General features: G+C 37.7%; 1 protein-coding gene across 2 annotated transcripts; it reads right to left on the reverse strand.

Annotated features, from left to right (window-relative positions):
• Positions 1 to 271: 271 nt before the first annotated feature.
• On the reverse strand, positions 272 to 9,354 carry LOC108988809 (protein SAMBA-like). Of its 2 annotated transcripts, XM_018962175.2 has the most exons (4): positions 9,071 to 9,354; positions 2,603 to 2,713; positions 714 to 822; positions 272 to 557 (listed from the first exon to the last, which is right to left on the reverse strand). In XM_018962175.2, exons 1-3 carry the CDS (start codon positions 9,216 to 9,218, stop codon positions 761 to 763), a joined length of 321 nt encoding a protein of 106 aa, XP_018817720.2. In that variant the 5' UTR covers positions 9,219 to 9,354; the 3' UTR covers positions 272 to 557; positions 714 to 760. The 2 variants fall into 2 exon arrangements, with proteins under 2 accessions (XP_018817720.2, XP_035543827.1); XM_035687934.1 differs by lacking the exons at positions 272 to 557; positions 714 to 822 and adding an exon at positions 829 to 1,169.
• Positions 9,355 to 11,683: the final 2,329 nt, after the last annotated feature.

Consider the following 11,683-nt stretch of genomic DNA (forward strand, 5'->3'; position numbering starts at 1 on the left):
TCGGCTTTCAATGAGTCCTGTCTATCATGGAAAATAAACAAGAAAAGAAAAACAACAAAATCCAGCTCCAACCACATTACTAAGCAGATCCTAGTTTACTCGTGAAACAAAACCCATGGCCCGTTTTAGACCAATCAATATCTCCATCTCAAGGTCCGATTTGATGCTGCCGAAGTGCCAAACGCTAGAAACATAAATGTGAGTATGGATGAGAGAGAGAGAGAGAGAGAGAGAGAGAGAGAGCACAACAATTAGAAAATAAGAATCCGTCTTATAAGCCAACAATTAGAAAATAAGAATCCGTCTTATAAGCCAACGTTACAATTTATCAAACATACACAAGTCTGCTCAAGCACACAGCCACACATAGTAGGTCAACACCCATAGAAACCTTTCACTCGGCCTAACTCTACATTACATAGTATGTTCTTTAGCTATCACTTGAAAATTTATGGTGCTACCAACATCCAATATTAGTTGACAAGGGAAGATGTCCAACGTTCAATATATTTGCTCATTTCTCAACTTTCAGGAAAACGGGAAGATGTTCAACAACTCTGCATAAAAGAAAAATGATTATGGGGTCAGAAACTTTAAGCCCTTCCATGAATATATGTTGCTCGAGGTGAATTTCACCACTTGACCAGCTTTAATTAATTTGAAAAGGTTAAATGAGTGCCAGGAAGAGAGAGAGAAAGAGGGAGAAGCACAACCTCTTAATTGTTCACGTGGACTTTGCTTCTGTTCTAAGTATTCTGAACTATTTTGGTGGAGCCAAATTCAAACTCTTTGAAATTTCTGTCCGCTTGTGAAAAAAACCACCTGATCCAAAGTTTACAATGAAAAACAAATACCAAACTCAAGTGACTAGTGTTGTGATAAAAGGGTGATAGAATGAGAAGTATGAAGGCAACTTCAAACCAAACCAGGCTATCAAAACCGCAAACAGTTCTAGATTATAATACATGTTTCAAGAAAATAGAAAATTAGATAAAATATGAAAAATATTGTCGAGGCCATGCAAATGAGCAAGACTGTAAAGGATATGCCATCAAGGACGATTCCCTTTGGTAAATTGATCTTCTATACAGGCTTTCATAAACTAATTGATTACGTCCCTGTTCGTGCAGCACATGAAGATCCTCACTTGATACTCATTCAAACAAAACCTAGAGCACAAATTAAGGTCATAAACTGCCCAATTATTTTGATTTTAACAGTTCTGCATTCGTTCAAACAATATATATATATATATATATATAATTAATATCTGCCGTGAAAGTGTATTGTTAGTAATTCAAGTATAAGGAGAATAGATGGTAATAAATACTAGGTCAACATTACACTCTATATAATAGGATGTTGACAAGGAGAAAGTATAAAATCTTATCCCCACTTTTTCTAAATCCAAAACCCTATTCTTAACAAAATCTACTAAAGTGAATTTAGATAGGGATTAGGGACTTAAAAATAGCATATCACCAAAAACTAAAACCACTTATTGTATTATTTTTAATTTGTTCTCCCTTCTTTCAGTTTCAGAGAATGAGTATTTCTATATATTCCTTGGTACAATCCCACATTACTTATAAAAAAAAATATATATATTCCTTGGTACAATCAACATCAACCCTAATCTACAATGGTTGAAAGTCCTCAAAGGCTAGAGTACGAGCTGCTTAACTAAGTGTTTTTAAAAAAATGAAATAATTTACATAGTTTGGCCATCCTACGCCCGTCACCTTCAACTAAGTAGTGGGCTAAAAGCAGTCAACTTCTTAGCTTGTCTGCAGGGGTCGTCACAAAAAAAGAAATCATAGAAAACAATTAAACAATTAAACAATGACACCAAACTAGAAAATGGTTAATAAAATATTGGGATCTTGAGTCCAAGAAGCTATCTCCAACTAATGCATAGCATCGATCTAATTTGGTCAATATAGCATCGATCATAACCCCAACTCCTTCAGCCTTAGTAACATATGATGTCTTCAGCTGAGCCTTAATCAGAAAAACCAGACAATCGCACTATATTGAATCTACAATGGAGCTTTGTTGACGTGGCAATACTTAGGGCACTACACATGCATCAATTATAATTTGGTATTCACAGCTTTATAGGATTGAGACAATGGGATCCCTTATCCTCTCTACTCTTTTGCATTGATAAAGGAGGTGCTGAGTAGGATGTTATTAGCTATAGTGAACAGGGGATTACTATCAAGCTTCTCAGTTGGGACTTGGCAAAATAATGAGATTGTTGTGTCTCATCTCATTTCCACAGATGATACCTTGATCTTTTCTGACAATGTACTAGATCATATCCGCCACTTGAGATGTCTATTCTTATTTTGAAGACATGTCAGGGTTGAAAATCAACTTAGGCAAGCTTAGGACTAGTCCTGGTTGAAATAGTGGACAATATTAAAGAATGCAATGCAAGACTACTCTTCTTATTATATGCATTGCAGATGCTATAATATATCGTAGATCACGGATCTTGGATCCACTGAAATTTGTAAGGGTCATAGTTTATGTAACAAATCGACAACACATAGGATTTAACAAAAGCAAGAGGTAATTGGAAGGTTGCAGAACTAACCTCGTCTTGATATAAGATGGATACGGGAGCGAGGTCCCTCAAACTTCCAGTTATCTTCGTCCAAGGACTTAACCTCCTTGTCAAGTGAAGCCATCAGATCTGACTTTAGAACTACAATTAAGAAAGCAACTGGTCTCTTATTATGAGAACATGTGTCTGGTATGAAAGAGCGGCAGAAAAGAAGAGACCATAGAATAACTTTAAACATTCATACTAAGAATCCAGGGAAACAACTGCCTGCAACCAATTGAGCGTTATAGAATAACCACATCTAGTTAAGTGGATTCAGTCTTTTATTTTCCCCCAAACCAAAACATAAATGAAACATAAGACCTAAATTGCAAATTTGTTTACAACAGTTTGCAGAAACAGGAAAAAAAAGGTAAATGAAGTACACAAGGATTTTTTTCTGATTGATAAGCAATAAACATTTCATTAAAAAGCTCAAACTGCATATTCCAAGTAGACAGGTTGTATACAAGAGAGATGCCTGTCTAGAATGAGGATAAGATAAAAGATAATCATGTAAGTTCAGCACCTTAAAGTCTATAGAAGCAGTCCAAAGGAGTAAAGTATTGAAAAAAAGTCTTGAGGAAGTGGACATGGAAACTCAACCTTTTGATAAGCACACATATAAATTTCAACTTGAGAGGCACTTTAAGTCACATACATGGAATCAAAAGATGCTTTAGGTGTGTCAATCCCTGTCAAATTAAATCAACATAGCTTCATAGTTACAACACCAGACAAAAAGGAGTTTTGGAATTCTATTCATTTCACTATATTGCTTTACAGTGTGAGAGGTCGGTATATTTATAGACCTGAGTACAGCTAGAAGGAAAGAAAAAGGAATCTCAAGGAATTACAATTCAGTTACACTAGCTGCCAAAAGAATAACAGAGTACGAAATCATGGTGATATTCTTGAAGCTTCTGCTGAGATGGATTCTTCCAAGTCAGTGTCCAGCTCATTTGCTGAGTCATTTTGCTTGAGTGATTTACTTGTGTTGACATGCCCCCTCGAGTCCACTGGGGGATCACACATAGTGAGACTCGCTCTTAGTGTAGTAAATCTGTCTGCTACTAGGGGTTTTGTGAAGATGTCAGCCAATTGATCCTTGCTACAGCAAAAAGAGACCTAAAGTGTTTTTGCAGCAACTTTATCCCTTACAAAGTGGAAATCAATATCCATGTGTTTTGTGCGTGAATGTACACTGGATTGGCAGTGAGATACGTTGCCCCTAGGTTATCGCATCATAACACAGGAGGATTAGACAATGAAAAGCCAAGTTCCTTGATTAGAGTTTGCAACCAGATTAACTCAACAATAGTGTTTGCTAAAGACTTGTATTCAGCCTCAGTACTAGACCTGGCCAACATATGTTGTTTGCGAGAACTCCATGAAATCATGTGACAGCCTAGAAAGATGCAAAAACCCCCGGTTGAACGTAGATCATCTAGGTAGCCAGCCTAGTTGGCGTCTGAGTAAGCATGAAGTGAGAAGTTGGAGCTATATGGGAACAAGATACCATTGTTGATGGAGTGTTTAAGGTATCTCAGGATGCGCTTGAATGCTATCCAATGGGTAAGCTTACGTTCATGCATGAACTGGCAAACCTTGTTTATTGAAAATGATATGTCTGGTCTAGTAAGGGAAAGGTACTTCAAGCTTCCAACCACACTTCGAAACAAGGTGACATTGTCAAAGGCTGGAGAGTCAAATTTGGACAATTTGGTGGAGGCAGACATTGCAGAGGAAATGGGGTTGGTGGCCAACATGTTGGTTTTGGTTAAAATGTCAATGATGTATTTCTTTTGTGACATTAAAATTCCATTAGGCATGTATTTTAGTTCAACCAAGAAAATATGAAAGTTGGCCTAAATCAGTGACGGGGAAGGCTTGTCCAAGTGCAGCTATCAGAGTCTCAACAGCATCAGATGATGAGGAAGTAATAACCATGTCATCGACGTAGACTAAAATGAAGATACAAAGGCTATGTTTATGGAAAATGAATAAGGATGGGTCACCTCGAGATGCCGAAAATCCATAACTGAGAAGTCAGGAACGCAATTTTGCGAACCACGCACGGGGGGATTGTTTGAGGCCGTAAATGATGAGAAATGGCGATTGAAAGAACGAGTCTGATGGTGGATGGCTTGACAACTGGGTTGAACATCTTCGTGTAGTCAATTCCTAGGTTGTTGGTGGAACCCCTTTGCGACAAGCCTGGCCTTTCGCCTTTCGATGGAGCCGTCTGTGCGTAACTTGGTCTTAAAGACCCATCTGCATCCAATCAAATTAGAAGCACAAGAAGGTGGAACTAGGGTCCACGTGTTAGTGTTAACAAGTGCATCAAACTCGCAAGACATGCCTTGGCGCCATTCAAGAAATTTTGAAGCTGTGGTGAAAGAGGAGGTTCATCCGGAACCGTTGTAATGGCGATGAGACAACGTCGAGGTGGGAAGGGTACTGTGCCATCAATAAATTGCCGTGGTTTAGAGGAATTAGTCTGGGATCCAGTTATTATTTGAGGGCGAGGAGGAAGTAAAGGAGGTTGGGGTTGAACTAAGGGAAGACCAGACGAATCGGGATGAGAGGAGGAGGAAGAAGTTGTTGGATTGTTTGAGTTAGGAAGGACGGAATTGAGCTGAAATGAGGGAGAAGAGGGGGCTACTTGAGTTGGGTTGGGAGGCAGGGACATTGATTGGGCCTCGAGAGGGACCTGGGCCAAGTATAGAATTTGGAATTACAGGTAAGGGGACAGTGGGTGTATTGGGCTGAGTGAGTATATTGGAAAGGGCCACTTGTTTTGAGTAGGGAAAAATATCCTCAGCAAAAGTTACGTCTCGAGAAATATATAATCTATGATTTTGGGAGTCGAGACACTTATACCCTTTATGTGAAGGGTTGTAACCAAGGAAGATACAAGGAGTGGATCAGTAGTTTAGTTTGTGACGATTGTAGGGCCTTAGATTTGGCCAGCAGGGGCAACCAAAAATTTTGAGAAAAGAATAATCAGGTGGTTCGTGTTGAATCATGTAGTAGGGAGATTTATTTTTAAGAACCGGTGTAAGGAGTAAATTTATTAAGTAGGTGGCAGTTTGAAAAGCGTCATCCCAAAAGGAAAGTGGGAGTGATGCTTGAGAGAGTAGTGTGAGTCTTGTTTCCACTATGTGATGATGCTTACGTTCAACAAGACCGTTCTGTTGGTGAGTATGGGGACAAGAAAAACGGTGAGAAATTCCAAGTGTTTTGCACAAGGAGGTTAAGGGACGAAATTCCCCACCAGCATCTGTTTGTATGGTTATTATTTTAGTGTTGAAGAATCTTTCGGCAAATTTAATAAATGAGTTAAATTCTTGCAACACATCCGATTTGAGCTTAATGGGAAACAATCAAGTGTATCGTGTAAAGTGGTCCACAACAGACAAATAATACTGAAAACCATTTCTTGAGATTAAAGGAGTTGGGCCCCATACATCAACCCAAACAAGTTCAAGCGGCCTTGTGGTCCAAATTGTACTAGGGTAAAATGGTAATTGATGTGATTTTGCTAAGGGGCAATCAAAACAACGAAATGCAGAATCATTTGGAAAATAAGGCAAATGGTTGGCGTGCACAATGCGAGAGACCAGATCAATGGAAGGATGGCCCAAACGATTATGCCAGTGGCTGAGAGGGACTCTTTTGCCGATATGAGTGGATGGACTGGAGGAAGGCAGTGGTGGTGGGAACTGGTAGAGTCCGTCACAAAGAGGTCGGCTGATGAGGAGCATCCCTGTCACTTTGTCCTTAACCAAAAAATAGGTGGAATGGAATTCAAAGAAACATGAGTTATTAGTGCAAAATTTGGAAACAAAGACAAGGTTCTTTGTGATTGAAGGTACATGAAGCAAGTTAGAAAGATTAAATGAAGAGAAGTGAGTTTTGAAAGAAGGTTCACCAATGTTACTGATGGGCAAGCCAGTGTCGTTCCCCACGAATCTACTCAGCTCCTCCATACAGTTCCGAAGAGATGTTTAGGTGGGAGAGATCATGCGTAATGTGATGAGTGGTTGCAGAATCAGGGTACCAAGAGGAATCTAATATGGCGGAAGGCGAGGTGTAGTTGGTTGAGAAAGAACGAGGGGATTCGAACTAGTAGGCTTGATCAAAACGGAAGTGACACTGAAGGGTAATGTGGTCGGGTTTGTTACAGACTTGGCAAGTGGGTCTGCTTGAGTGGTAAGGTTGTGGGTTGGATTGATTGGAAGGTGATGAATGCCCTCTGGGTTGGGAAATCTAGATCATCCCCTATGAAAACATTGGTCACGATTGGGTGGTTTGCCTCTATTGTCAGAACGAGGGATTTCGAACTAGTAGGCATGATCAAAACGGAAGTGACACTGAAGGGCAATGTGGCCGGGTTTGTTACAGACTTGGCAAGTGGGTCTGCTTGAGTAGTAAGGTTGTGGGTTGGACTGATTGGAAGATGATGAACGCCCTCTGGGTTGGGAGAATCTAGATCGTCCCCTATGAAAATGCTGGCCACGATTGGGTGGTCAGCCTCTATTGTCACAAGTGTTTCCAGAAGTGAAGTCGGCAGAAGGTTCGGTGAAGTTGATGGTGATGTTGTTGTGAGAAGTATAAGACATGCGGCTTTCTTGGATAAGGAGGAGGTGATAGAGTTCATGTGAGGTGATTGGGTCAATGCGAGTAGTGATCAATGTGATGAAGTTTTCATAGGCAGGACCAAGACCATTTAACAGATAAGTTACAAATTCCTTATCTGAGAGGGGGTACCAGTGGCGGAAAGGGTATCTGAAAGCATGCAAACTTTGCTAAAATACTCAGAGATTGGTTGGTCATCATGAGAAAGGTTGGTAAGTTGAAATCTAATCTGAAATTCCTTGGCCTGGGAGTAGGAACTAAACATGGATTCAAGAGTTTTCCAGAGATCTCTAGAGGTAGTTGATGTGATGACATGGCCAATGATAGATTCCAAAAGAGAGGAGAAGAGGATACTAAGGCCTCGTTTATTTTCAGAAAACATCTCATCTCATCTGATCATTACAATTTTCTCAACTTCCAATATAAAATAAAATAAACAATTCAACTTTTTCAAATCCCAAAACAAAAATAATATTAAAAAATATATTTTAACAATACTTTATTCAACTTTTTAACTTTAATCTCAACTCATCTCATCTCATCTCATCTGCAAAAACAAACGAGGCCTAAGAATCAATTGATCAGTTTTCCGCCAAGATAGATAGGCTGGATTTGATTTTGGGTTGGAATCAGAAGCAGAGAGGAGAAAGGCAGGAGGTGTAGGTTCAGTACCACTGATATAGGAATAGAGGTCTTGGCCTCTGAGATAGGTTGAAATTTGAACACGCCATAAAAGATAGTTATCTGAGTTAAGTTTTATGGTTAGTATATGAGAGAATGAAGGAGAAATAGAAGCTGGAGGTTGGGAGAGAATTGGGGATTCTATGGCCATGGTGAAAGAGGCGGATCAAGAGACTGCTAGTCAGCAGCTCTGATACCATAACAACACCAGACAAAAAGGAGTTTTGGAATTCTATTCATTTCACTATATTGCTTTACAGTGTGAGAGGACGGTATATTTATAGACCTGAGTGCTGCTACAAGGAAAGAAAAAGGAATCTCAAGGAATTACAATTCAGTTACACTAGCTGCCAAAAGAATAACAGAGTACGAAATCATGGAGATATTCCTGAAGCTTCTGCTGAGATGGATTCTTCCAAGTCAGTGTCCAGCTCATTCGCTGAGTCATTTTGCTTGAGTGATTTACTTGTGTTGACACATAGACACCTTAAGGAAAAGAAAAATCACTAAAAAGATAGGAATCTTGGTTGTTTGAAAACCCAAAAAATAGAATTCTTCACTCAGCCGAGTTTGCCTTAGTTGTTTCTTTTGATGGAAAAATGAATTACAGAAATACAATGACCCGCGCGGCTCCAATAGACAAGTTTCAAAAAATAGTTTAAACTCACGATGGAAAATAGAAGACTAGAACGCAAGGGATACAGATAGATAAGATCGAGGGATTTTCACAGTATTATGAACCACAGAACTTGAAAAAACTTGGCTACAAACAGCATCCCATCCCACTATTATGATATAACTCCCTGTGTTAACGAAGATTCGAAATTAGGCCAAATGCTTCCGAAGGTACTGACCCCAAATCAAAAGCCAACGAGTCTGACCCCATAGGTAACAATAACTAGCTAAACTCACAATGATAATGCAGAAGAAACAATGACTCAGACGACTCCAATTGATGAACTTCAACAAATAAGCTTAATCATACGAAGAAAAAAAAAATAAAACGCAGATTGTTTAAGTTAACAAATTCCCACAAGAATAACAATAAACCCCAAAGATAGCGTGGAAACATTACGATTCAGAAAGTTAGATGAGTCGGTGATAAAAGATAAATTTAACAAAAGGAAAGTAACAAACCGCGCAAAGCCTCGTCTTTGCGCTCTTGAATTGAAATGAAATCAGGTGGGATGTGGAACTCCTCCGTGGACAAAGCAGCATTGCTGCTATTCCCTCCCACTATTGTTGTGGTTGATATTGAAGAATGAGCTGGTGATGAACTATTCATTTCTGAATTCCTTCGTTGTTTTTTCTTTTTCTTTCTGGGAAGAATTGCTTTTGCTCAGAAGGAAAATTTCACGCCCAGGCAAAGCCAAATTCAAAGATACAAGCAACTGGGTGTGTGTCTCCTCGTAGTTATTCAACTTGGGGATGGTCGAATTTATTTTGTTTTTTCTCATTTACACATATATTAATTTGTTATTCCTATAAAAAAAAAAAAAAATTGTTATTGCGGCAGGCTTGATCCTGACTTTAAAGCCCAGTTAGGTTTTCAGGAATGAGCCACAAGGCTGCTTCCAGGCCCACATTAGCCCACATGTCTCGGTAACTTCTCTCTACAAGCATGAGAGCACTCTCATGGGCTTGAGCAAAGTTTTAGATCAAATTTGTTTAATATGTCACTTTTCCTAATCATTCAAAATTTGGACCTCAGTTTTCTTAGTTTTTAATGCATTATTTAATTAGTTTTAAAATAATTTTTTATTTTCATTTTCATAATTTCCAACAATCTCTATATCAAAATACATAAAATCCATCTATTAACATAAATTAACTTCATAATCTATCAAATTGAATTTTATAAAAAAAAAAAAAAATCCATGCATTTCTAGCTACTATGTAACTATATAACTTTATACAAATGTATCAAAAGTTCATACATTTCCAGCTACTACATAATTTCATACAAATGTATCAAAAGTTCATAAGTTCATACATTTGTAGCTACTACATAACTTCATACAAATGTAGCAAAAGTTCATACATTTTCATCTACCAACCTAATACATAATTTGTCAAACTAAATTTTTATCATAAAATCCATATATTTCCAACTACTACATAACTTTATACTAATGTATCAAAAGTTTATACATTTTCATCTATCAACCTAATACATAATCGTTCATACCATCAAAATAGCCATCGAGCTACTACATTATTTGTCCGGCTACTACAAAATCTATCCAGCCATCAAAACAACAAGTATAGGTTCATAAAAAGTTCATTTATGTCCAACCATGTATAGGTTCATCAAAATAGCAAAACATGCTTTAAGATGGATCAAAACAGTAATACAAAGTATGTGGATTAAACCGCAAGTTACCCTAGCCATTATACAAAAAAAATAAGCAAAATATATTAAGATTCAGATAGTGATCCATTCCTATATTTCACTAGAATTTCCATTTGAAGTGACTTGAAGTATTCTCACTGCACCACATTCATGTTATCAACATTCATACTCATGATTCCCATCTCCATCTTCTTCTTCGTAAAGTCTATCATCTCAGTCATGTCCCTTTCAACCCGGCTTACCACTTCCTGTCGCTCAATCATCATTATTTTCCTATCACTTTTCATGTGACTTAACATTTCATCAAACTCAATAGGTGAAGATTCTTTGCGTTTCCTTTTTCTTTTCCTTTCTTTTTCAACTTTCTGGCCTCTCCACATTGACAGACATATTCTCACAAATTTTGTCATCCCGGGCATTGGCAGCTGGAACGATAAAGCAATCTCCCTTTCTCTTTGTTGGCAAATTATTCATATGTACTTGCCACTTTGGTTGGTGCTTCAATAGGTTCCAATAATGGTCTAAATTATAGGTGGCTTTTTGTGTCGATCGGTACATTACCTTTGCCTTCTCAATCTAAACAACAATCATAAAAATATTAATACATATTTACAAAGTTTTGAATACCGTATTGGAAGCCGTACCGGTTAAGGCACTGGAACGAAATATTTCGGTACCGGTACCATTTCGTGTACCGTTTCGGAATAATATTTCAATACCAATACCGCTTCGGTACCGGCACCGTTTCAGAATAATTTATACCTGGATAAATTATATATATACAAACATTAACTGTATTCCAAAATAACAACAAAATAAGTCATTAACTCAATATTTCTCAATACAAGTCTTAAGTTTTAAGTTACAACTAACATAAACACCAACATTATCATGATAAAACCATTAACGTCACCACCGTCATAAAAAATATTTATCATCATAAAAAAGATAATGAGGATCAGGATTCGACATGTTAATCAAAATATTTTCATCAACGTCGCCACTGTCATCAACATCAACACCAACATTAGCATCGTCTTCCTCATTTAGTGAGGCTAATGGCTCCTCAATACTTACTCAATCCAAATCTTCTCCATCAAGAAGTTTAGATTCTTCACTTACTCATTCTTCCATCAAGTTAATGTTTTCAAGATTGATTGAATCTAAAACATCTCTTCCATTTTTTATGCTCTTGTCAAAATAAAATCAAATATAAGTGAAAATGTTATATATTTTTCAACAGTGAAAAACATTAGTATTAAAAAAATTTACCTCTCTCGCAGCTTCAAGTTATAACGAACAAATACTAAGGCTGCATTTGGGTAGCCAACATACCTCAGCACTTTCCAAGTGTTTTCGTACTATTGAAAATACTCTACATGCCAAATAACTTAAAA

The sequence above is a fragment of the Juglans regia genome, chromosome 2, assembly GCF_001411555.2.
Source record: "Juglans regia cultivar Chandler chromosome 2, Walnut 2.0, whole genome shotgun sequence".
Taxonomy (NCBI): domain Eukaryota; kingdom Viridiplantae; phylum Streptophyta; class Magnoliopsida; order Fagales; family Juglandaceae; genus Juglans; species Juglans regia.

Excerpts from the sequence above, each read along its gene's own strand:
- LOC108988809 (XM_018962175.2), bottom strand. The coding sequence starts at position 9,218 with ATGAATAGTTCATCACCAGCTCATTCTTCAATATCAACCACAACAATA. Across the intron at positions 2,714-9,070 it reads CAAAGACGAGGCTTTGCGCG|TTCTAAAGTCAGATCTGATG; the intron begins GTTTGTTACTTT and ends TCTTAATTGTAG. Across the intron at positions 823-2,602 it reads CCATCTTATATCAAGACGAG|GTGGTTTTTTTCACAAGCGG; the intron begins GTTAGTTCTGCA and ends ACTTTGGATCAG.